The 26,679-nt window shown below is 47.6% G+C and overlaps 1 protein-coding gene across 1 annotated transcript; it reads left to right on the top strand.

Moving 5' to 3' along the window:
* Window positions 1–7,808: 7,808 nt before the first annotated feature.
* Window positions 7,809–13,050, top strand: LOC130595925 (transcription factor E2F4-like; the record flags this gene model as incomplete). The annotated part of the gene is made up of 4 exons (XM_057403052.1): window positions 7,809–7,870; window positions 8,296–8,581; window positions 10,297–10,488; window positions 12,986–13,050. Coding segments are annotated over 4 exons (605 nt in total), but the record flags the coding sequence as incomplete, so codon positions are not given.
* Between the last annotated feature and the right edge of the window lie 13,629 nt (window positions 13,051–26,679).

The following is a 26,679-nucleotide window of genomic DNA, read 5'->3' as shown; positions in this document are numbered from 1 at the left end:
CTCATCATACTTGTGCTCCAGGACCTTCAGCTGCTCCATTGCCCTTCTCTGGCCCCACATCAGCACCTAAATGTCTCTTGTACTGAGGGGCCCAGAGACTGGACAGGATTTGAGGTGCAGCCTCATCAGTGCCCAGTACAGGGGATTATCTCAGACTCTATAAAGCCTCCTAGAACTATAGAAACATACATACAACAACAACTATTTCTCCCTGCTGCACTCTGCCCACAGCAGGAAGGAGAATGGGGTCAGATTCACCCACTTCCAAGGTTGTCCTGCTTGGGAGCGGGAAGGGGAGAGCCCCCGGTGCGGGGGGGGGGGGAGACGGACACGGACCTTGATTGTTGTCAGCTCGGCACCACTCACTGGGAGTGAGTGAACAAGTTACCTGACTGGGTTTAAACCACGACAGTTCTTTTTGGCGCCCAACGTGGGGCACGAGGGGTTGAGATAAGAACAGATCTGACTGGATTGATAGTCACTCGTCACAATGCTGATTTTACACATCTTTTTCTCCTTCTCAGGTGCTCAACCTGTGAAGGAGACATCCTTTTACCCTCCTAGTCGTCCCCCCAGACCATTTACATTTGAGAGTTTTGAATTTTTTGAATGGCCTTTTAATGCTGTTGAGACTTGTTTGCTGATGGTGATGGGAATCACCATGCTAACACGCATACAGAGTGTGTTTTGCCCACTACTGATTTCAAGAGTTAAGCAGATTCAGGTTTGGGTCTTGTCTGGGGTCAAACGACGATGTAGGAGGACCGAGAGATTTTCCCAGAGGCTGGACAGCCATGAGTGGCAGGGTGTGTGGGATAGTATGGGCAAGTATCTAGGGCACCTTCAAAATGAAAAGAATATCGGCGGATTTGAGGGCAAAGCGACAGTCGCTACTCAAACTTTGGCTGCAATGAACTGCGCAGCTACCCCAGTGGCAAGTACAGCAGCTGCTCAAACTTCAACTGCAACAGACAGCGCGGTTACCCCAGCTCCAAGCACGGTAGCTACACCACCCCCAGCAACAAGTACAGTCGCTACTCAAACCACAGTGATAATCACTGCAGCCAAACCAGAGGACCAATTCGTACCAATATCAGTTGCCCCTGTACGCAAGAGAACAAGCAAAAAGGAGGCAAAAAGGGTGAAGCGAGATGAAGAACCAATGAATTCACCACCCGGGCCAGAATCTGATCAGGAGTCATCATCACATGACGAAGAAGAAGAAGAAGAGGTAACTTCTCGACCTCGGACCTCAACCGAGCTGCGGAATATGCGAAAAGATTTTACCCGTCAACCAGGGGAGCACATCATCACCTGGTTACTCCGATGCTGGGACAATGGGGCCGATGGTCACGAACTAGAAGGTAGAGAAGCCAAGCAGCTGGGATCACTTGCTAGAGAAGGGGGAATTGACAAAGCAATTGCAAGAGAGAAAAAGTCCCTCAGCCTTTGGAGGAGGCTCTTGGCAGCTGTGAAAGAAAGGTTTCCGTACAAGGACGATGTTACGAGTCGTTCGGCCAAGTGGACTACTATAGACAAAGGCATCCAGTCTCTGAGGGAATCGGCCATCGTAGAGATGATCTATCACATCAAGCCGAATAACGGGGATACACCTATAGATCCAGATGAATTTGAATGTACACGACCCATGTGGCGAAAACTTACACGGAATGCACCGTCATCATATGCCCATTCATTGGCAACAGTGACCTGGAATGACATAGTACCACTAACAGTGGATGAAATGGTTCATAAACTCCGAGAGTTCGAAGACAATCTCACTCCTTCCATCATCTCAGCTGTGAAAAAACTGTCCCAGGACCTCGACAAATTGAGGGACGATCTATCTGATTTATCCAGCTCCTCACGTGTACCAACACACGTCTCAGCTATTAACAAAAGACGTCCTATTATTCAAGAGAGGAGATACAGAAGGTATACGCCACGGGGTACCCTATGGTTTTACCTGCTGGATCACGGAGAAGACATGACAAAGTGGGATGGAAAACCTACTTCAGCTTTGGAGGAACGGGTGAGTGAACTGAAGAGGGGAGCAAGGGCCAAGACTGATCGTCCCATGAGAGCTACAGCTTCAGTCTCTGGTGAGCAGTTTCCCAGATGGAGTGGAAGAGCTGATTTTACTCCAGCTCCTGTGATAACGAAGAATAATCCCTTTCACCACGACTTAAGTGTCCAATGCTGTGACGACCATTAGAGGGGCCCTGCCTCCAGCCAGGTGGAGGTAGGGGACAATCGGATTCACTGGACTGTGTGGATCAGATGGCCTGGCACATCAGTCCCACAGAAGTATAAGGCTCTAGTAGATACCGGTGCACAGTGTACCCTGATGCCATCAAGCTGTCAAGGGGTGGAACCCATCTATATTTCTGGAGTAACAGGAGGATCCCAAGAGTTGACTGTGCTGGAGGCTGAAATCAGCCTGACTGGGAGGGAGTGGCAAAAGCACCCTATTGTGACTGGTCCAGAGGCTCCATGCATCCTCGGCATAGACTACCTCAAGAGAGGGTACTTCAAAGACCCAAAAGGGTACCGGTGGGCTTTTGGTATTGCTGCTTTGGAGACTGAGGAAATTGAGCAGCTGTCCACCTTGCCTGCTCTCTCAGAAGATCCCTCTGCTGTGGGGTTGCTGAAAGTTGAAGAACAACAAGTGCCAATTGCGACCACAACAGTGCACCGGCGGCAATATCGCACCAACCGAGACTCCCTGATTCCCATCCATCAGCTGATCCGTAGACTGGAGAGTCAGGGGGTGATCAGCAGGACCCGCTCACCCTTCCATAGCCCCATATGGCCAGTGCGAAAGTCTAATGGAGAATGGAGACTAACAGTAGACTATCGTGGCCTGAATGAAGTCACACCACCATTGAGTGCTGCCGTACCGGACATGCTAGAACTTCAGTATGAACTAGAGTCAAAGGCAGCCAAGTGGTATGCCACGATTGATATTGCCAATGCATTTTTCTCCATTCCTTTGGCAGCAGAGTGCAGGCCACAGTTTGCTTTTACTTGGAGGGGTGTCCAGTTCACTTGGAACCGACTGCCCCAGGGGTGGAAACACAGCCCTACCATTTGCCATGGACTGATCCAGACTGCACTGGAACAGGGGCAAGCTCCAGAACACCTGCAATACATTGATGACATTATTGTGTGGGGCGATACAGCGGAAGAAGTCTTTGAGAAAGGGAGGAAAATAATCCAAATCCTGCTGAAAGCCGGTTTTGCCATAAAACGGAGTAAGGTCAAGGGACCTGCACAGGAGATTCAATTTTTGGGAATAAAATGGCAAGATGGACGTAGACAGATCCCCACAGATGTGATCAACAAGATAACAGCAATGTCTCCACCAACTAATAAGAAAGAAACGCAAGCTTTCTTGGGTGCAGTGGGGTTCTGGAGAATGCACATCCCAAATTACAGTTCGATTGTAAGCCCTCTCTATCATGTGACCCGGAAGAAGAATGATTTTAAATGGGGCCCTGAGCAGCAACAAGCCTTTGAGCAAATTAAACACGAGATAGTTCATGCAGTAGCCCTTGGACCAGTCCGGACCGGGCCAGATGTAAAAAATGTGCTGTACACTGCAGCTGGGGAGAACGGTCCTACCTGGAGCCTCTGGCAGAAAGCTCCAGGGGAGACTCGAGGTCGACCCCTCGGCTTTTGGAGTCGGGGATATAAAGGATCTGAGGCCAGCTATACCCCAACTGAGAAAGAGATACTGGTAGCCTATGAAGGGGTTCGAGCTGCTTCGGAAGTGATTGGCACTGAAGCACAGCTCCTCCTGGCACCCCGGCTGCCCGTGCTGGGCTGGATGTTCAAAGGCAGGGTCTCCTCTACACATCATGCAACTGATGCTACATGGAGTAAATGGGCTGCACTAATTACACAACGAACTCGAATAGGAAATCCCAGTCGTCCAGGCATTCTAGAAGTCATCATGGACTGGCCAGAGGGCAAAGATTTCGGAATGTCACCAGAGGAGGAGGTGGTGCGTGCTGAAGAGGCCCCACCATATAATAAACTGTCAGAAAGTGAAAAGCAGTATGCCTTGTTTACTGATGGCTCTTGCCGTATTGTGGGAAAGCATCGGAGATGGAAGGCAGCTGTATGGAGTCCTGGACGACAAGTTGCAGAAACTGCTGAAGGAGAGGGTGAATCGAGTCAATTTGCCGAGGTGAAAGCCATCCAGCTGGCCCTGGACATTGCTGAACGAGAAAAGTGGCCAGTACTTTATCTCTATACTGACTCATGGATGGTGGCAAATGCCCTGTGGGGGTGGTTGAAGCAATGGAAGCAGAGCAACTGGCAACGCAGAGGTAAACCCATCTGGGCTGCTGCACTGTGGAAAGATATTGCTGCCCGGGTGCAGAACCTGGTGGTGAAGGTACGTCATGTAGATGCCCATGTACCCAAGAGTCGGGCCACTGAGGAACACCAGAACAACCAACAAGTGGATAAAGCGGCTAAGATTGAAGTGGCTCAGATGGACTTAGATTGGCAACATAAAGGTGAATTATTTTTGGCCCGGTGGGCCCATGACACTTCAGGCCATCAGGGCAGAGATGCAACATATAGATGGGCCCGTGACCGAGGGGTGGACTTAACAATGGACACTATTGCCCAGGTTATTCATGAGTGTGAAACGTGTGCTGCAATTAATATAGGGATTGGTCCATGCACTAAGAGATGATTTCTTTCTCTCTGTCTGTGTGTATGTGGATGTATATATATGTAAGAGCGATGGTATATTGAAAATTTGGGATCTGAGCATGATGTGAATGGTTTGGAATAAGGGGTAGATAGTGTCCTGGGTTTACAGTAGCAGTCAGTTTTTCTCCTTCTTAGTAGCTGGTGCAGCGTTGTGTTTTACCTTAAGCCTAGGAACAGAGCTGATAACACCGATGTTTACTCTGACCAAGGACTTTGTGAGTCTCATGCTCTGCCAGGGAGGAGGGGAGGCCAGGAGGAAGCAGGGATGGGACAACTGATCCAAACTAGCCAAAGAGGTGTTCCATAACACAGCACATCATGCCCAGCAAGGTAACTGGGAGTTACCCGGAAGGTCACTCTCTTCTCGGTCTGGCTCTATTCTGCGGATGGTATTGTATTTTCTTCCCTTGTTATTTCTCTTATCATTATTGTTATTGGTGGTAGCAATAATGATTTGTGTTATACCTTAGTTACTGGACTGTTCTTATCTCAACCTGTGGGAGTTACATTCTTTTAATTCTCCTCCCCATCCCTTGGGGATTTGGGAGTGGGGGAAGGAAGGAAAGGGGAGGGGGAGTAGGAACTGTGTGGCTGACTGGGTTTAAACCACGACATTTGGGAATTACAGACCAGTCAGTCTCACCTCTGTGCCTGGCAAAATCTTGGAGCAGATTCTCCTGGAAAGCATGCTAAGGCGCATGAAAAGCAACATGGTTGTTGGTGACAGCCAGCATGGCTTCACTAAGGGGAAATCCTGCCTGACCAATCTGGTGGCCTTCTATGATGGGGCTAAGGAACTGATGGACAGGGGTAGAGCAGTTGATGTCATCTAATTGGACATGTGCAAAGCGTTCGACACTGTCCCAAATGACATCCTTGTCTCTAAATTGGAGAGACATCAAATTGATAAGTGGAATACTCGGTGGATAAAGAACTGGCTGTATGGCCGCACGCAAAGAGTTGTGGTCAATGGCTCAGTGTCCAGCTGCAGACCAGTAACGAGTGGGGTCCCTCAGGGATTGGTGTTGGGACACGTCATGTTTAACAACTTTGTCGCTGACATGGACAAAGGGATTGAGTGTGCCCTCCGCAGGTTTGCCAATGACACCAAGCTGTGTGGTTCGGTTGATGCGCTGGAGGGAAGGGATGCCATCCAGAGGGCCCTTGACACACTTGTGAGGTGGGCTGATGCCAACCTCACGAAGTTTAACCATGACAAGTGCAAGATCCTACACCTGAGTCGGAGCAATCCCAGGCACAGCTACAGGTTGGGCAAAGAAGAGGTTCAGAGCTGCTCTGCAGAGAAGGACTTGGGGGTGTTGGTTTATGAGAAAATGAAGATGATCAGGCAGTGTGTGCTTGCAGCCCAGAAAGCCAACCATATTCTAGGCTGCATTAAAAGGAGCGTGACCAGCAGGTCGAAGGAGGTGATCCTGCCCCTCTGCTCTGCTCTTGTGGGACCTCACCTGGAGTATTATGTGCAGTTCTGGTGTCCTCAACATAAAAAGGACATGGAACTGTTGGAACAAGTCCAGAGGAGGGCCACGAGGATGATCAGGGGACTGGAGCACCTCCTGTATGAAGACAGGCTGAGAAAGTTGGGGCTGTTCAGCCTGGAGAAGAGAAGGCTGCCTGGAGACCTCATAGCAGCCTTCCAGTATCTGAAAGGGGCCTGTAGGGATGCTGGGGAGGGACGCTTCATTAGGGACTGCAGTGACAGGCCAAGGGGTAACGGGTTGAAACTTAAACAGGGGAAGTTTAGATTGGATATAAGGAAGAAATTCTTTCCTGCTAGGGTGGTGAGGCACTGGAATGGGTTGCCCAGGGAGGTTGTGAATGCTCCATCCCTGGCAGTGTTCAAGGCCAGCTTGGATGAAGCCTTGTGTGAGGTGGTTTAGTGTGAGGTGTCCCTGCCCATGGCAGGGACTTGGAACTAGATGATCTTAATCTTCTTTCCGACCCTAACTATTCTGTGATTCTATGATTCTGTGATTAAGTTACTGGGAAACATAATTTTCCCATCTGTTGCTGTGATTGCAGAATCAAAGAGGAAGTGGAAACACCATTTTGTAAAAGTATTTGGGATGTAGCTATCAAGGGATGTACAAACACAGCACCTGTGTTTGAAACTAACAGGTCTTAAAGCTTGTGCCTTTGAGCTTTACTATGCTTTTTTAATGTCTCTTAACATTTTTATTATGTGCAGATTTGTTAAAGGAGTCTCGTCTTACTGACAGAAGTCCTGTGGTGTTTTGAATCCCTGTCCTTTTTGTTGATCTGACCTTTGATTGCCTGCTTGAAATTAAAGCCTGTGCTCCTCTGCTCTCCACTCTCTCCCACTCCTCCAGGGATCTTCTGTATTAATTATCAAGTGAAGCTTATTGCAGACTACCAGTGAAGTGGCAATACTAACCACACTAAAACATTCAAAGTGAAAGCTGCTAACTTCTCAGTCTGAGTGTCTAGCGATCACAGCACTAGTACTTCTCTGTTCACATTTCCCTAACCTGGATATGGCCTGGAAGCTGCTCACGTGTGATTGTGTTATTGAGGAAACAGGTCTTAAGGAGCTGCAGAACATGAAAAGGAAAGATGCTGTCAGCCTGGCTCCCAGCCCTGCATGTGCTGGGTTCTGTGCAGGGTCCAGTACAACTAGGAGCAGGCAGCTCTCTTGCCAGTATAGACTGGGGAGTGTTGGTTTGGGGTACTGGTTCACCCGCATGAGGTTGCTGTGCTGTTGGCAGCCTGGCTCCTCAGCCTAGTTCAACACCATCTGTCTGCTGGCTCTTGTTTCTAATTCACATCTAAAAGCTTGTGACAGTAGGATGAAAGATCCTTCCTCTAATATTCGGGTGTTCTCAAGAGTGGATTTAAGCCAGCCCTTATGAGGAAAAGTTAGTCCTGTTAAGGATGCCACTAAACAACTGGGATTGCTTTGAGCCCTGGGCACTTGGGCAGGTTGGGAGCTGTGTGATGTGCTTAGCAGGTCACATGGGTGTAAATGACAGTCCTCTGGAGATTGAGGGCTTTGAGGAGGGGCTCTTTGTCAGTGCTTAATTATCATCAGTCTGTTTCCACAGGAGCCACCCTTCTTGCGATTCAAGCCCCATCAGGCACACGTGTGGAGGTTCCCATCCCTGAGGTGAGTGAGAAATGCATGGGCAGAGTGGAGGAGTGTTCTTGCATGTGTGTCAGGGCAGGGGTTGTTGCATGGATTGGACAGGCTGGGAGTCAGAAGTCTGCGGGGTTGGTGGAATTGGAGGAACTGCACCAGCTACTAAGACAGAAAAATGACTGCTGCTGCTGAACCCAGGACAATGAGGCAGCCACAGCTTCTCTGGGCAACCTGTGTCAGTGCCTCACCACTCTCACATCCTAACACCCTCACTTCTGCCTAAGAGCTCATCTCAGCCTCCCCTCTGTCAAGTTAAAGCCATTCCCCCTTGTCCTGTCCCTACAGGCCCTTGTAAAAAAACCCTTTCCAGATGTCTTGTCTCTGCAAAATTCATGTTCTGTTTGGAAAGGGAATTTCATGTATGGTTGTGTTTTGCTTTTGACTTTTCTCAGGGCCTAAACAGGCAGAAGAAATACCAGATCCATCTGAAGAGCACAAATGGTCCCATTGATGTTCTGTTAGTAAACAAAGATACTTGGAGCTCTCCTCCTGTTGTACTACCTGTCCCTCCCCCTGAAGACCTCATTCAGTGCAAGGCATTTGCACCCTCAAAACCACCCATCCCACCACTCACCCACTTCCAGGAGGCATCTGTTGCCAGCAGCACCCAGCCCTCAACACCAACACCTGCCAGCACTCAGGAGCACAGCCCTCCTGCACAGAATCCCACAAGCACAGGTGAGAGGGAGGCTACAAGAGGCAGAAACATGATAGGGCTAAGGAAAGCACATTCCTCAGCCTGGCTGGGGCTGGGACTGGGACTGATGGTTGTAATGTCACTGACATTTGGGGGAATGAAACTCCTTAACACCAATGTAGCATTAAGAAGCAGGCACTTCTTTATTGCAGTGCTGGGTGCTATGTGGAATTTCCAGAAATCAATCATACCCAATGCTGATTTCATCCTTACATTTATGCACAAAAATTACAAGATAGTACACTCCCAGTTACAATGATTGGTTAGTGATTTACGTACAATTATATCTGCAGTGTCATTCTATTCTGCTACTACGCTTGCTTGGGGGAAGGGTCTTCTTGATCTGTGGGTGTGCTTTTTAGTATTAAAATGAAGGCGGTTTACTTCAGGTCACCTTAAAAGTAAGTTTTGTTGCCAAGTTGGCCAGCTATATTTCTACCTTGCCAGGTTGTGAAATAACTCATCCTATATACAATAGACCCTAGGTTCTTTGGTTATGATCTAGAGAGTAAGGACTAAGCCTAGCATGTCACAGAGAACAGGGACTTCAAGCAACACAGCATCTAATTTCTAAGCTAACATAGCAGCCCATGCTTACATAGAGGTTTCTTGGTTTAAGCCACGACACCTTGGCTTAAGAGGCTAACTTCTTAAACCAAGATGTTCTTATAGATAACTGCTTCATAATCAAACACAAAATATAGAAAGATTCAGTAAAACTTAAGATAATCTGCAACAGTGCAGTACTGTCAGCTTCTGGCAAAGGGGGCACCTCTGCCTGCTGCAGTGAGTCTCTTCTGTCTTCATTAGTGGGACTGGCTGTGGTAATAAAGGTAAGACACTTGGCTTCAGGGTGTGGTACCAGCCTAAAGGAGCAGTTGTGGGGGAGAGACTGATCATGCAGATTGGCAGAAGTTTGTAATAGGGTCTTTTTGAGTCTCAAGTTCAACTTTCAGTTTGAAAAAATACCGTCAAAAATACTAGATTAGGTTGGTTGTGGATTTGTTCAGCTAAATTTTGAAAGCTTCCAGCAGTAGAGATCCCCAGTTTCCTTAGTGAGCTCTTCCAGGGCTGCAGAACTCTCTCAGCGAATTCCTTTTTCCAGCTACCTGGATGCTTTGAGCTGCATCTTGTCCCTATTGTGCATGTTAATGTTGTTTGACATCACTGAGAAGTTCTTCATTTTTGTACCTGCCTTTCTGGTCTCTGCAAGATTCTGTTACGTTGCCCTTAGACTTCTCTTTGCCTGACTAAACAAGCCCAGCTTCCACCCTCCTTGTAGGCCATGTGCCCTATACCTCTAGCCAACTTGGTAGCCCTCAGCTGGATGTTCTCCACATATTTCTTGAACTGGAGGATGGCCAAGGTTGGACCCACTATTGCAAATGCAGCCTCAGCCCTGAGCAGGATAGTAACTTCCCTCAGTGTGCTGGCCATGTTTCTCCTGGTGTAGCTTACTAATTGGCTTGTGTTAATTGCTGTGAGAGCATGTTTTTGGCTTATGTGTAGCCTGGCACCACCATGACTGCTCTCCAGTTGAACTGCAGCAGGACCTGGGAGGTTTTGCTGGGTGAAAGCAGGAAGCCTTCTTCCTATGCAGCTTGGCCAGCATTGCAATGAGGGTTGAGTCTGTGGTGCAGCTTGCTTTGGGCTGGTGGGAGATGACCTTCCTGTGTGTGTCTGTGGCTCTTCCCAGAATGCAGTGTCTCAGCAGCAGAATCCAAGAGCAGCGATGACGTCGATCCCATCGGGAATGCCTCCATGTCAGCTGGCCAGCCGGCCAGGTTGGATACACAGCTGCAACAGTCCTCTGCCTCACTGGACAGCAGCTCCATCCTACCCAGCCCCTCCACCTGCTTTGAGCCCATCAAGACTGACCCCACAGAGAGTGAGTATGCACCCTTGTTTAATGTGTTGCTCCAAAAGCATCCTGCTTGGATCAAGGGAAGGGCTACTGGGCCTGGAGGAAGGAGCTGGAGTCCATTCTGCCTTTGCTGTCAGCCACACTCTGCAAGGGATGAGCAGGCATTTCTTTGTGAGGGTGCTGGGGAACCTGGAGAGAAGGTGACTGTGTCTGGTGTCCTGCCACTTTCTGTGACCATAGAATTCCAGGCTGGTTTGGGTTGGAAGAGACCTTAAAGCTCATCCAGTTCCACCCCCCTGCCACAGGCAGGGACACCTTCTGCTAGAGCAGGTTTCTCCAAGCCCCGTCCAACCTGGCCTTAAACACTGTCAGGGATGGGGCAGCCACAGCTTCTCTGGGCAGGGTGTGTGGGATAGTATGGGCAAGTATCTAGGTCAGTGTGTCCCTCCAATACTTTGGAAATTCACCTTGAAGTTCGAGAAGGAAGGAAGGAAGGACGGAAGGAAGGAAAGAAAGAAGGAAGGAAGGAACGAGGGAAAGAAACTTCCTTCCTTCCTTCCTTCCTTCCTTCCTTCCGTCCGGGACTGCCAGCCTGCCGTATAGGTCCTTCCTTCCTCCCTTCCTCCCTGCCAGGGATGGGGCAGCCACAGCTTCTCTGGGCACCCTGTGCCAGCGTCTCACCACCCTCACAGGAAAGAGCTTCTGCCTAAGATCTCATCTCAATCTCCCCTCTGTCAGGTTAAACCCATTCCTCCTTGTCCTGTCCCTACAGGCCCTTGTCCAAAAGCCTCTCTCTAGGTTTCTTGTAGCCCCTTTAGGCACTGGGAGCTCCTCTAAGGTCTCCCCTTAAGGAGCCTTCTTTTCTCCAGGCTGTCAGTACTAGAAAATCTGCAAGGGACACTCGCATGATACACATCTCTGCTGTTATGTGTTAGTATTTTTCCCTTTTGATGCGTGGGTAGACTCCACAACTCGTTAAAGTTGTAAAGTAGGTATGCTTTTTATTCAGCGCTGAGGCGCACGGGGGATAACTTCTCCAAAAGTATGCACACCTCAGCGTTGTTTCCCCTTTACATTTATTTTCTAAAGTTATATATATGCATGAGGTTGTACAACACGTCTGTACATATTCATGTCCTATTCCCGGCTCATAGTATAATGAGCTAAGAAGTCCTTTGCGCCTGCGCAGTGTCTCCTAGTGGTCGTGAGCGATGGTCTCGAGATAAAGTAAATGAGTCTTCTTCGAGCCTGAACTTTTTACCTCTGGTTGTTACATATGCTTCCTGGAGGCTTGGTCTTTGTCCAAAGCACAGAGCCAATTTCAGCCAGCCTAGGTGTCCAAAGGACTGGAATCAAGTCACAGTCCCTATTTCTTAACAATAGCTATGTCCTTATATCTAGTTCTAGCATACACGGAGGCATCCAAAGGATGGGAATCAAGACACGGTCCCTACTTTTTGATAATAGCTATGTCCTTATATCTTGTCCTAGCATAATCATGAGTGAGCAATGATATTGTTAAGCGAGCGTCCTGATCTATCCCCTTGTACATTGCAAGTACGATAAGCATGAACAAGCAGTAACATTGTTAAGCAAGCAGTTCAACCCTAACCCCCCTGTATATTTGTTAACCCTTTCAGTCCTTTCTGTAGCACAAGGTCCAATTTTTGCGACTGCATGAAGCTATAGAACTTGCAGCCATCACTGAGAGCACTTTTGTAACTCTTAGGGAGTTTTCAGTAGTAGAAGAGCTCTTGTCTCTGTTTTCCTCCTTTACTCAGGAATACTTCCTCTGTCTTTAGTGGTCTTGTGGTCTTAATGATCTTGCAGTGTAGATTTGGGGAGCTCCTTGGTGTGCTTGGTGAGGTGAAATGGGCTTTAAAAAAGGAACATTAGATCTTTATGGCAGGAAATGGCAGGCTTGCCCAAGGGAGAGAAAAACATCCTCTAGGTAAGATATACTGCTTTGATGTTTTGAAGCCTACCTTCACTGCAGAAACTCTCCAGGTTAGAGGGTTATGGTTAGAAGAGGAAATTTTACCAGTGCTTCTTTCACACTTCTGCTGCTAGTGTGTCTGAGAAGTGTGAACTGTCTTCATCTTGGAGTAATCTTAATTGTGGAATTAGGCCTTTGATGTGCATATAGTTTACCACATCCCAGCAGGCCTGTGCTGTCTTTCTAAAGGCATGTCCTCATCCTACACAAGATAAATCAAGGGGGTGCACAGAAACTGACACCATGTGAGGCTTATGTACAGGCAATTACTCTAGAGCTGCTGACTGTGATAATATGTTCATGTCCTGGGGCTCCTATAAGTTTATTTTAACGTGGTCAAGCTTAAGCATTGTATTGCTTATCATTTCAGCAGAAATATGTGATATGGGGTGTGGGAGCAGAGCTCTGGATGCCATTGGATGATTTGAGTACATAAGGAGTACAGTAGGATAGTAGGTAATTATGCTTTAAAGCTTCAGATTATTCATGTAATGATGCAAACAATTTGGTTTGTTGTATTTGCAGTACTGGAACTTCCCAAAGAGCTGTCAGAGATGTTTGATCCAAGAAGAGGTATGTTCACTCCCTGACCTCATCTTTGTTCTGCACCCATCTACCTGCAGAAGTGGGATAGTTTGTTTTATTCATTTCCTTTTGGATTATTTTGGGATGTGGTTTTGTAAGGTGCTTGTGTTCTTTGGTGGCTGCTGGCTCTACTCATAGTTAAGCAATCTTAAAATTGCTGGTTTCTGTATGTATTTTTCTGTCTTCGTGTTGCCAGCAACCTCTGCTGGTTTACCCTACAGCGTGCACTCGAGGGCTTTCCTGTCCCTGTCCCAACACTGATCTGGGCTCTGGTTGCCCATGTTCCTTCTCCAACTCATCTGCACCATGTAGAAGAAAAATACCCATTAGTCTTGTTTCAGCTGTAGCCTGCCCAAGGCTAATCCAAGCAAATACACTAGGGATATAGTAATCTCTCTTCAAAACACCTCTGGTTTTGGTGGTGTTGGTAATTTTGGAGCAATAGGGAAGGGGATACTGTTACTTGTGTTAGGAGTTCTGCCCCTGCTCAAGGAATGTCTGTGTGTTCCTAATGGCAGGATGGACTCAGGGCTAAGGGCAAGAAAGGTGAAGAAATTTGGTCTGGCATAAGCCTAAAGTGTGAAACTCTTTTTATCTGCACATTTATTTCCCTTCAGTGCTGGTGGAATACTTTCTAACCCCGCTGCTAGGCAGAGCCAAGAACACGCCAGCGCTTTGGTAGTGATCCCAGGATATGTACAACAGCAGTCCTTAGTTAAGTGCTCTAGTAGTGCTTTGTGAGGAGCCCTGGGCTCTACAGTCAGCCTGGAGAACACCTTTCCTCCTTGCCCAGCACCCACAGTGGACGAGCTTTTAGTAATGCCTGAAGTACATATGAAGAGTAAGTTTGACTTTGCAATGTGAGACTTAAACTCCTGCAAGGCCCCAGCCCGTGTAGAAGATGTAGCTTAACCCTGATTCAGAGAAAACTCCAGGAACAAACTTGCCAACAAAGTTTTCAAGCCGACAAGCAGGTATTCTTTATTGCGGCGCCGGGAGACACGGGGGATAGCTCCTCCTAACGTGCATCTCCCCATTGCCACGCAAGCCGTCCTTTTATAGCCACTGGGCATACATACATATTCATGAAGCTACGAATGGATTACATCATTTTCCAGAAAGTTCCCCGCATGCATACAGAATTGTGGTGGTGGTCTCTGAGGGTCGTTTACTTCTTCCAACAATCTTCATCACTTCTGGCAGCCTTTGAAGCATGCGCAGTAGATGCTCATACCAGCTTAATTGGTTCGTTAGCACCACAGACATAATAATCCTCCTGTCCTCCTACTTATCGGTTAGTTTAACTGTAGCCCATCCTGGACACCTGACATTCCCAGATACTCCTTATCCCTGCGTCCTGTTCTTCTAGACTGTTTTTCTTAAACTATGTCAACTATAACAATTTATCTTGTACAAGAATTCTCAGTATGTTCTCTAGCTGTACTCTATTTTTTTTCCTCTATGTATCATGCACCTCAGTAATTTTCCATTGCTACTGTTACAAAGCCATCAAACTTAACATTACTTTAATTCTAAAGGTTTCTATATTCCATTTTGTGATTTTGTGCCCCCTTGTTTCAACCCCAACTGACACTACTATATGGACACTTAAAAAGATGTTTGCTGTCCACAGTAATTTGTGTTGCTTTAGGGACTATTCTTCCCAGTTTGGAGGGGGAAGATAAAGATCCAGGAGTGAAGGACAAAACAGTCAGGAGCTTTGGAGGCAAAGCTCAGGACTGGAAAGAAAGCCACACTACAGAGCTTGGAGAAATGAGCCTTGCAGCAAGCTCCATGCAGCCTCCTTCCTCTCAGTAATCCCAGTAATGCTGCTCAGACATTGGTGGCTGCTTTAAGGCAATTTAAACTACGAGAGCCTGGAGTTCTTCCTTAGTGTGTTGTATTGGAATTACTTTTTCTGCATTGTTTTCTTTCTCATTTAAATGGATGCTTAAGAACTGCTTGTTTTAAAATCAAATCCTGGAAAAAACCTGAATTGCAACACACACATGTACACACCCTCCTGTATTATCAGCCCTGTTCTAAGAAGGCAGTTTCTGTATTTAATTGTGATTTATTGAAGCCAGTATTAGTCCTGTTTAGTCACTTGGTGTTGGAATTTTTTTAGCTCATGGCACGGAATTAGACAGGTGGGTGCCTGTCCTCTAGGAAGTAGCCTGCTGTGGATTAGTGTCTTGAAAATGGGCTCATCTGAGTTTCTTTTCTGGAAGCTTATTTCAAGTGCAGGTGATATCGACTCGGGTTGAGGTAGAAGTTCTCTGGGCAACCTGAGCCAGTGCCTCACCACCCTCACACAGGGAAGAACTTCCTAAGATCTCATCTCGATATCCCCTCTGTCAGATTAAAGCCATTCCCCCTTGTCCTGTCATAGAATCATAGAATTGTTAGGGTTGGAAAGGACCTTAAGATCATCCAGTTCCAACCCCCCTGCCATGGGCAGGGACACCTCACACTAAACCATGTCACAAAGTCTGAGAGGTTTACCATCTCTTCTCCTTACCTTGCTCATTACTTTCCCTTATTCATGTTTCAGTAAGATCTTTTAAGGCTTGTCTTACAGATGCAGTTTCTCCAAAGTAAGCCATGATTCATCCTTGCACAAAGCTGCAAGATAAGATGCAGTATCCTAAAAGAAGGTCTTAGATTACACTTCCAACAACTGGAAGCACAAAAGATCATTTCTTAAAAGTAGTTTTTAGTTGATCTTTTTTGTGGTTTTGGCTTTGTTTCTAGGAGGGGCAAGGCTTGTTTGTTTTCCCCTGCCAAAACTCCTGGTTACCCATTCATACAAAGCCCCCTAAGTCAACTGAGTGCCAGAGGTCTGTCTAGGTCTAGTTTGATACAAGTGTATTGGAAAATTTGGTGGGGTAAGGGGTCTAAAGGACCTCTACCTCTTCCTTCTACTAAAGGTCTTGCAGTTTCTAGTGAGTCTGTTGTGGCCTGGTTCAGTGTTTTCCCACAGATTGTGCTTTCCCTCATTCTGTGATCTTGCTCAAAGCTTTGCACTCAGAAATTTTGGCTTATGTGACATACAACTAGAGTCATACCCTACTTTTTGACAGTGGTGTGACTGTTTCTTCTGAGCCAGATGTTTTTATTTTCATCTTTCTACTGTTCCTCCAAACAGTAGCTTCATAGTCAGGCGAATAGTTGGCATTTTCCTGTTGTCATCAGACACCTTCATATTTCTAAACAAAGGCAGCTCATAAAGAAGAAAATAATCCATATTCCCTCTTGCTGGAGTACTCACTTGTGCAGGTGTAGGACTTAAGACAAAACTCTTTTTCTTGAATGGCCTTGGATTATGTATGCCACTATTTAATGGGGTGTAAATCTGTGTCAATTCACTCTCTCCATCAGTTTCTGCAGCTTCTCGTAGGGGACTCCATACAGCTGCCTGTATGGACTGTCTCTGACTTGTCAGAGAAACCCGATATAGCAGTGTAATAAAAAATTGTTGTTGTTTGGATAATATTATAATTTAAAAGAAAGAGGAATGCTCCAATATAGCCACTTATCTCTTTAGGACTAATTAAAAGTGGTTCTAATTCAGACTTCGATGCTGAGGACATTTGACAACTATAGCTTCAAGACAAATTTTATTTTTGGAGCATGATGTAAACTGTATGTATTCTTGACTTGCTTAGCACTAAAGGACATGTTTTCTCTTAACCCAGAAAACCTGTATTGATTACAGCTGCCTTAATGACAGAGGAAGCTCTGAAGAAGAAATATTGGGCAGTAGGGGAAAAATATGGTTCCCTGAACAGAAATTTCAATTCTGGAAAAAAGTTTTCCTCCAGGGAGTGCAATTATCTTCGGTGGAAGTGTGCCTTGATGGAGTTACAGACAACACCAGGTCTGTGTGCATAAAGAGAAGGGAAGAGTCAGAAATTAGCGCTATTCAGGTGGCTGTACAATCACCTGCCTAACTTTGAGCATGAAAGTAAACTCAGAAGTTACTTGCACTACAAAGGAGGATTCAGTTTTTCCCTGATGGAGGCCAAGTTAATAAAGAGGAATGAAAACAACAGTTAGGGTTGGAAAGGACCTGAAGATCATCTAGTTCCAATCCCCCTGCCATGACACATCACTCTAGACCATGTCACCCAAGACTACATCCAACCTGGCCTTGAACACTGACAGAGACGGAGCATTTGTCACATTTTTGGGCTGAGAGTGCACACTCTGGCTCATGTTAAGTTTCTCATTGACCAACACCCTCAAGTCCTTCTTCGCAGGCCTGCTCTTAATGTCTTCTCTGCCCAACCTGCAGCTGTGCCTGGGATTGCTCTGACCCAGGTGTAGGGCCTTGCACTCAGCATGGATAAACTTCATGAGGTTGTCATTGGCCCACCTTACAAGTGTGTTGAGGTCCCTCTGGATGGCATTCCTTCCCTCCAGCGTATCAACCGAACCTCACAGCTTGATGTTGTTGGCAAACTTGCTGAGGGCGTGCTCAATCCCACTGTCCGTGTCACTGACAAATATGTTGAACAAGACCATTCCCAACATCAATCCCTGAGGGTCACCACTCATTACTGTTCTCCAGTTGTTCACCCATTTGGCCAGTGTGACAGTGTTCCAGATTTTGAGGTTTCCAGGTGAGAGAAAATGAGAGAAAAATAGAGAACTCACAACTAGTTTATTGATATATTGATATTGTGAGATATGCTCTGCCAGGGAGGAGGGGAGGCCAGGAGGAAGCAGGGATGGGACAACTGATCCAAACTAGCCAAAGAGGTATTCCATAACACAGCACATCATGCCCTCTATATAACCTTGGAGCGGTTACCCAGAAGAGCTAGATCGGTGCTCGTGTCGGGCTGGGTGTCGGTTGGTGGGTGGTGAGCAGTTGTGTTCTCTTCCCTTGTTATTTCCCTTATCAGTATTATTATTGGTGGTAGCAGTAGTGGTTTGTTTTATTCTTGAGTTATTGGACTGTTCTTATCTCAACCTGTGGGATTTACATTCTTTTGATTCTCTTCCCCATCCCTCCTTTACCTGGGGGAGGAATGGGGGAGAGTGAGTGAGCGGTTGCGTGGTTCTGGGTTGCCCGGTGTGTTTAAACTACAACAGTCCCATAGCCTGAAGGGAGCAATGTATGAGCAGGGCAGGAAGTCCTATGGCTGCTCCCAAGCTCCTGCCTTGCAGCTGTTCTTATGCTCGTTCTGCCTCCTGTCTTTCAAAGAGAGGAATCTGCCTCTTGACAAGTGTTGATATTCCATAAATCTCATCAGATCCAATTTAGAAAATACATTTTGAGTGTTGACTTAGCCCTATTGTCAGTTATTCAGGCAGATCTCTGCATTCCTCTTCCCATCCTCATCTCTTCTAGCCTGAAGGAGCATTGAATTTTCAGGCTGCCGAACTAGCGTCTTCTGGCACTGCTTTGGTGCTGTGTGATGGTGACTTGTGGATCCACTGTGAGCGGGATGGCTGGAATTTGGTTTGTGTTTAATGAGGAGGTTGCGAGGTCAGAAAAGTGATCAAGGGTCAGCAGCTTCTTATGATCATAATGGTATTAGGAACATGGCTTTGTAATTTGAGGTGCTGGACCAAGAGAGGAATGAGATGGCAAGCAGAGCGCTTTGCCGGGAATCAATCTGACAGACAGGAAGGAGTGAAACATGACTGAGAGTTTGGAGTGAAGAGTATAACCGTTTTGCAGGCTGCGGATACCTTGGCTGTGCAACAGAAGCGACGGATCTACGATATCGCAAATGTCCTGGAAGGCATTGGGTTGATTGAAAAGAAGTCCAAGAACAGTATCCAGTGGAAGTGAGTGACAAGAGAAGCTTTAAATAGTTCACAGGATCCTTCTAGGCCAGGTCTGAGTGGCACTGGGGTTAAAATGCCCTGCTCAGGGCAAAGTTCCTCAGTAGTCCATGCATGCTGGTACTTCCCCCAGCTGGGCTTTGCTGATGGTAGTAATGAGGAAAGCTGAAGTACTTATGGCATGTCTCTTACAGCAGGGCTGTTATTTTGATACAAACTAAGTATTTGCAGCACTTTGGGCTAGGAAAGATGCCTGTCATGGGACTGGAGATAGGGGAGAGCCCTGTCAGTCTGAACAATGTAGGAAGATGTACCAAAGATACACTGTTGCAGTGCTGGGAGGTGAGGATCTAGAGCAGGTACTGATGAGGCTTTCTGGGTCATCTGGCCTTTGGCATGAAATAGGGGTGGCAGTAAGGGGGTGGCAGCCTCTATGAGAGGTTGGGCCTGGTCTGGATGCCTGCAGGGCCTGATGCATGTCCTTTCTTTTTACCTTGCACAGAGGAGTGGGTCCTGGCTGCAACACACATGAAATAGCTCATAAACTGATCAAGCTGAAGGCAGACATAGAGGACCTGGAGCAGTGGGAGCAGGAGCTGGAGCAGCAGCAGCAGATGTGGGTTCAGCAGAGCATCAAAAATGTTAAAGAAGACATGCAGAACAGTCAATATCCTTTGTGTGAACTGATTACTCTGTCTCCACATTCACTTGTGGGGCTGGGAAGCAGAGACCTGAGGGCTGGGTTGATGCCACCCTGATCAGGGCAGAGGAGTGGTGGTGACCTGTTGCTGCCAGAGGATTTGCACTGAAAGGGTCAAGAGGCAGTGCCTGGCTTTGGAATTGGGGTAACTGTCTAGCCTGGGAACCAGCTTTCTCTGTGGTGCATGACTCCTTGATTGGCTTTTTGAAGTAAAAATGCAATATTTACCATGATGAGAAAAGTGCTTCTCTCTGACTCCCAGGTGCCACTTCCCTGAGCGCAGAGCTGCTCCTGTGGTTTGCTTCTTAGGATGTCAGCGATGACAAGCATGTAGCTTGCAGACCTCACCTGCAGACCACTTCAGAGCATGGCACAGGAAGCTTTCTGAGAATGGCGTTTCTTGTGCTCAGGAAGGAAGCACCAGGTGCCCTTTGAGTTCTCTGTCTGCACAGGAAGTTGCAGTCTTTCTCCTTAACCTTGGAAACATTAGCGTATGTGACACATGAAGATATCTGTAAGTGCTTCACAGGTGAGGAAATGGCATTTCATTGTAAAGATGTAATGCTGTAGTCCTGACAGTCTGTTCCAGATGCTCTTCTCTCTTCAGGGAAGAGGATACAGTGGACCATGGACTGCCCAACAGCATCAGGTTAAATGTAGTGTGAGCTCTGATGCCATCCTGGGTTTGTGTAGCACTGACTTGTAGCTTTCTTGTCACTGTCAGAGCGGGCAGGTGGTTTCTGTTACAGGAACATAGCTGCTTATCCTAAGGAAGTCTTTTTGCTGGGTGTCACTATGTGGGGGGGTGCGTGTGTTAAGTTAGAAGCCCTTGATTGTAAGGGCTTGGGTGGACAATGTCCTAATAAAAGGAAGCAAGATGTATTGCATTGTAGAAATCTGGGCGTAAGCAGGAAGACAGTAAAAAGTGGTCCCTCAGCTGCATCATGCCCTCTACCAACAGGAATGCAAGAGGGAGGTAGTGAAGAGCAGGACGGAAGGGAATACACTGCTTGCTGTGATCTCACTCCTCCCTTGTGTACTGCCTTCCTAAAGCTGTGAGGTGCCTGTATAAAAAGCTGTATGTGTCTCTGTGGGGCAGAAGTGAAGAAAATCCACAGGAGTATATCTTTCTTTGCTATTGCCAATTCTAATCATAGCTGTAGGATCCAAACCAAATTAAATAATTCCCTGGTGGCCACTGTGCAGATTGGTAGCTTGCAGGACAACTGTTCTTGCTGAAGCAGTGTGGAGTCACAGCTCCTATCTGTTTTGGTGGGCATCTCCCCTCTTCTGACCACGGGCAGCCTGCATCTGCTTTCGTGAAGCAGAAATTGAAGCTGTTTATCCTGATCTCCCCCAGCCATGTGTAATCTCAACCTTCTCATCTCTTCCAAGTACTCTTCTCATCCTACACTTCATCAGCTCTTCTATTTTTCATCTTTGCCTTTGTGTGCTTTCCTTGTTCACCACCAGGATTTAGGTGTCCCTGCCCATGGCAGGGGGGTTGGAGCTAGATGATCTTAAGGTCCTTTCCAACCCTAACTACTCTATGATTCTATTCTATACTGCTCAAGTTCCTGCTAGTAATTTATGCAACCACCCCCTTTGCTTTACTGTTTCTTCTGACTGGAGCTAGCACTTTTGGGGCAGGGACTGTGTTTTCAGTTTGACAGTGCTTGGAGCCAGATAACTCTTCCAGACTGTTCTGAGTTCACTGGAGACCAGCAACTTGTTGCTTGGTTTGCATTTTATTGCGCCTGGTTTTTGTAAAGCGGTATGTCTGAAGTCAGACCTCACCAAAATGCACAGAGATTAGAAGACAGATCTGAATTCCTTCTAGAAGAGAGGCTTGATCTATGTTTTTCCATTGTCTGTTCAGTTTTCCTGTAGGAATATGCTTTACATGACTTTTGTTCCTCTCCTGAGCGTGAGCTTTGCAGAGGTTCCTTGTTCAACTGCTTGTGTTGCTGAACTGTGGTACAGGCTGAATTTCAGTTCCTGTTTTATCTAACTGACAGTTATTGAACTCTCTCAAAGTGAGTTAGGGCTTGAAGATTTCCATGCTTGGACTCTGTCAAATAAGAATTTGTTATTTGGATTAAATAAAAAAAAAAAAAAGAAAAAAAAGTATGTTCAGGGTTTGTTTTGGGGGAGGGGGGCATCATTCCGTCTCAACACACCCAGTCAGTTGTGAGCACCTATAATAAATGCTTGGAGCAATGCAAAGATATGCCAGCCACTCCAGCCAATGAGCCCGATTCATTTGGAGCTCGACTCAGATGCCTCTATACAAATGCCCGTAGCATGGGGAACAAACAAGAGGAATTAGAGACGTGTGCACGTCTATGGGGGTACGATATAATAGGCATCACAGAAACATGGTGGGATGGCTCCTATGACTGGATTGTTGGAATGGAAGGTTACAGGCTCTTTAGAAAAGATAGGCCCGGCAGGCTGGGAGGGGGAGTTGCTATTTCTGTTAGGGATACGCTGGAGAGTATGGAACTCTGTCTGGGGACAGGTGAGCAATCGACAGTTTGTAGGTCAGGGTTAAAGGGAGAATAGCTATGGGAGACATTACTGTGGGGATCTGTTACAGACAGCCTGACCAAGAAGAACCTGCAGATGAAGCACTCTACAGACAGATAGGAAAAGCCTCACGCTCACAGGCCCTTGTTCTCATGGGGGATTTCAACCACCCCCACATCTGTTGGAGCGACGGAACAGCCCGGCACAAGCAATCCAGGAGATTCCTCAGTTGTGTGGAAGACAACTTCCTTCTGCAAGTAATAGAGGAGCCAACAAGGAGAGGTGCCATGCTTGACCTCGTGCTCACCAACAGGGAAGGGCTCATTGGAAATCTGAAGCTCCAGGGCAGCCTTGGATGCAGCGATCACGAGATGGTTGAATTTGAGATCCTCAGGACAGTGAGAAGAGCGTGCAGCAAGCTCACTGCCCTGGACTTCAAAAGAGCAGACTTTGGCCTCTTCAGGAACCTGCTTAGTAAGGTTCCATGGGAAAAAGCCTTAGAGGGCAGGGGGCCCAAGACTGTTAGTTGATATTCAAGGATCACCTGCTACAAGCTCATGAGTGTTGCATCCCAGCTAGAAGGAAGTGCAGCAGGAGGGCCAGGAGACCTCCTTGGATGGATAAGGAGCTGCTGAGGATGCTTCAAATGAAAAAAAGAGGATTATAAAAAGTGGAAGCAAGGACAGGCAGCCTGGGAGGAATACAGGGATGTTGTCAGGGAAGCTAGGGACCAGGTTAGGAAAGCTAAGGCCCAGTTAAAATTAAACTTGGCTAGGGATATTAAGGAGCCCGAACAAGAAGAGAGTACCTTTCTGGGTAACTCCCAGTTACCTCCCCGGGCATGACATGCTGTGGTATGGAATCCCTCTTTGGCTAGTTTGGGTCAGATGTCCTGTCCCTGCTTCCTCCTGGCCTCCTCTCCTCCCTGGCAGAGCATGAGACTCACAAAGTCCTTGGTCAGAGTAAACATCAGTGTTATCAGCTCTGTTCCCAGGCTTAAGGCAAAACACAGCGCTGCACCAGCTACTAAGAAGGAGAAAAATTCACTGCTACTGCTAAACCCAGGACATCGGATCATCCGTTTTCCCCTTCTTGAAAATGGGGGTTATATTTCCCTTTTTCCAGTCATCAGGAACTTTATCTGACTGCCATGATTTTTCAAATATGATGGACAGTGGCTTAGCAACTTCATTTGCCAGCTCCTTCAGGACCTGTGGATGGATTTCATCAGGTCCCATGGACTGATGGATGCTTTACACAAGTCCAATTAGATGACATCAACTGCTCTACCCCTGTCCATCAGTTCCTTAGCCCCATCATAGCAGGCCACCAGATTGGTCAGGCAGGATTTCCCCTTAGTGAAGCCATGCTGACTGTCACCAACCGCCTTGTTGTTTTTCATGTGCCTTAGCATGCCTTCCAGGAGAATCTGCTCCCAGGTTTTGCCAGGCACAGAGGTGAGGCTGTCTGGTTTGTAATTCCCTGGGTCATCCATTTTCCCCTTCTTGAAAATGGGGGTTATATTTCTCTTTTTCCAGTCGTCAGGAACTTCACCTGACTGCCATGATTTCTTAAATATGATTGCTAGTGGCTTAGCAGCTTAATTCGCCAGCTCCTTCAGGACCCATGGGTGGATTTCATCAGGACCCATGGACCTGTGCACGTTTAGATTTCTAAGATGGTCTCGAACCATATCTTCTCCTACAGTGGGCCCAAGGTCTTCATTCTCACAGTCCCTGCGTCGGCCTTCCAAGATTTGGGTGGTGTCGTCAGAGCCCTCGCCAGTGAAGACCAAGGCAAAGAAGTCATTCAGAACCTCAGCCTTCTCAAAACTGAGTGTAGCTAGTCCTCCCGAGAGCTTCCTGAGGGGGTCTAAATTCTCCCCAGTCTGTTTTTTATTTGCTATGTACCTGTAGAATCCCTTCCTGTTATCCTTAATATACCTAGCCAAGTGTCCTGGGTTCAGCAGTAGCAGTCATTTTTCTCCTTCTTGGTAGCTGGTGCAGTGCTGTGTTTTGACTTTCGGCTTGGGAACAGAGCTGATAACGATGATGTTTTGGTTTGGCCAAGGACTTTGTGAGGCTTTTCCTATCTGTCTGTAGAGTGCTTCATCTGCAGGTTCTTCTTGGTCAGGCTGTCTGTAACAGATCCCCACAGTAATGTCTCCCATAGCTATGTTCCCTTTAACCCTGACCTACAAACTCTGTTTTAACTGCCCCCCTGTCCCCAGACAGAGTTCCATACTCTCCAGCCTATCCGTAACAGAAATAGCAACTCCCCCTCCCTGCCTGCCAGGGCCTCTGTTTTCTAAAGAGCCTATAACCTTCCATTCCAACAATCCAGTCATAAGAGCCATCCCACCATGTTTCTGTGATGCCTATTATATCGTACCCCCATAGACGTGCACACGTCTCTAATTCCTCTTGTTTGTTCCCCATGCTACGGGCATTTGTTTAGAGGCATCTGAGCCGAGCTCCAAATGAATCGGGCTCATTGGCTGGAGTGGCTGGCATATCTTTGCATTGCTCCGAGCATTTATTATAGGTGCTCACAACTGACTGGGTGTGTTGAGACGGAATGATGCCCCCTCCCCCAACACATCTAGCTTAAAGCCTCCTTGACCAGTCTGGCAATCCTCCTACCAAGACTGCTCTTCCCCTTCTTTATCAGACCAGCTCCACCAGCCCCCACTAGACCTGGCCTACAGACTTGGATCCTGTGTTCAAGACACCCAAACCCCTCACTATGGCACCACCCTTTTAACCATTTATTAACCTGTCTATTCCTCTTAGCTTTTTTTAGGTCCTCCCCTGTATCCTGTAGAATTGATGAAAAGACTATCTGAGCTCCAGAGCCCCTAACCACCTCCCCCAGGTCTCTGTAGTCCTTCTTTATGTTCCCCAGGCTACTCCTGTCTATATCCCTAGCGCCCACATGTATCACCAGAAGTGGGTAATAGTCCGTGGGACTTACTAGAGCAGGCAGCTCTCTGCCACATCCCTGATCCATGCCCCTGGTAGGCAGCACACCTCCTTGAGACGGGGTCAGGCTGACAGACGAGTGCTTCTGTCCCTTTCAAAGCACAGTCCCCTACTGCTACGATCTGCTGCTTTTCCTGGCAGCACCAGTAGATATCTTCTTTACCAGTGCATCAGCCGGCTGTTTCTGGCTCGAGTGCGTTACCTCATTAGCCCCCTGCAGGACAGCAAAGCGGTTCTGAGTGGGGACAACAGCTATAGGAGGAAGCCCTTGCTTTTGATTGTCCTTTTCCTCCTTTGTTTGTTTGTTGTTTTTTTTTTTGTTACTAATTCCCAGCATCCCGGATTAATGGCCTCCTTCTTTCCATCCCTGGCAGTGTTCAAGACCAGGTTGGATGAGGCCTTGGGTGATATGATTTAGTGTAAGGTTTCCCCTGCCCATGGCAGGGGGGTTGGAACTAGATGATCTTAAAGTCCTTTCCAACCCTAACGATTCTATGATTCTATGAGCTAGAGGCAAGCTTGAGGCCCCTGCACATTTTGGGCTGGGACCAAGCATTCCTGCTTCCTCTCAGCTTCCCTGATATCTTGCAGTCTATTAACAGCATCCCGCAGCTTAGCCACCCCAGGGAGAAGACCACCCCAGGGGAAGACCTCTCCCAGGGAGCACCGAGTGCAGCCCTGCCCATTGTGCACCATTCCCTCACAAGACCAGTGCAGGCACTCTCTACACTCCAAGCTCTGCACTGCAGCCTCCCTGTCATTGGCTCTGTCTGGGTGCCTACACCGGCCACCGCCTGGGTAGCCAGAGCAGAGCTCCCAAACCGGGCCCCGGTCATACGACGAGTGCTCACCGTCCCGCTCGCCTGCCTAAGCAAACGGCCGCGCAAACTGCCTCCATGTGCTCCTGGTTGCTCGCACTCCCTGGGGCAGGATTTTAACCAGTCAGGGCTGGTGTAGCTGCTCCTCACTCTGCCCCCTGTGAGTCAGCTGCTTGCGTCAGCTAAGCTTCGAGCTCCTGGGCAGGTCCTGTCGAGGACTTGAGGCTCCCTCGGTGGCTCTTGTTGCTCTGAGTTGAGGCTCCTGGACGCTTATCTCACCCCCACTACGGTGTTGAAGGCGTCCTCTCTCGAGCTACTCACCTCAGCAGTTGATTACGATGGGGATCACCATGTTGGTACACATACAGAGTTTGTTTTACCCACGACCATTTTGTCTGATTTCAAGATTTAAGCAGAGTCAGGTTTGGGTCTTGTCTGGGGTTAAACGACGATATAGGAGGACCAAGACATTTTCCTGGAGGCAGGACAGCCATGAGTGGTAGGGTGTTTGGGATAGTATGGGTAAGTATCTAGGTCAGTGTGTCCCTCCAATACTTTGGAAATTCACCACTCGGGGTGGTCGGGACTCGGGGTCTCCAGCGGCAGGCGTCCGTGTGTTGCAGTGGGAGCCTCGCTCGGCTCGTTCTGCTCTCTGTTCCTGCCCCACACCAAGATTCTGCTTGATCACCGACACCGTAAAGATAATAGAATCAACCAGGTTGGAAAAGACCTTTAAGCTCATAAAGTCCAACCGTTCCCAGCACTGCCCAGGCCACCACTAACCCATGGCACTGAGGGCCTTGTCTA

Source organism: Pezoporus wallicus, unplaced genomic scaffold, assembly GCF_028554395.1.
Source record: "Pezoporus wallicus isolate ANWC-B61680 ecotype Strahan unplaced genomic scaffold, APGP_CSIRO_Pwel_v1 contig_9042, whole genome shotgun sequence".
Taxonomy (NCBI): domain Eukaryota; kingdom Metazoa; phylum Chordata; class Aves; order Psittaciformes; family Psittacidae; genus Pezoporus; species Pezoporus wallicus.
The sequence above is the reverse complement of the archived record's forward strand: the minus strand, read 5'-3'. Positions and strand labels throughout refer to the sequence as shown.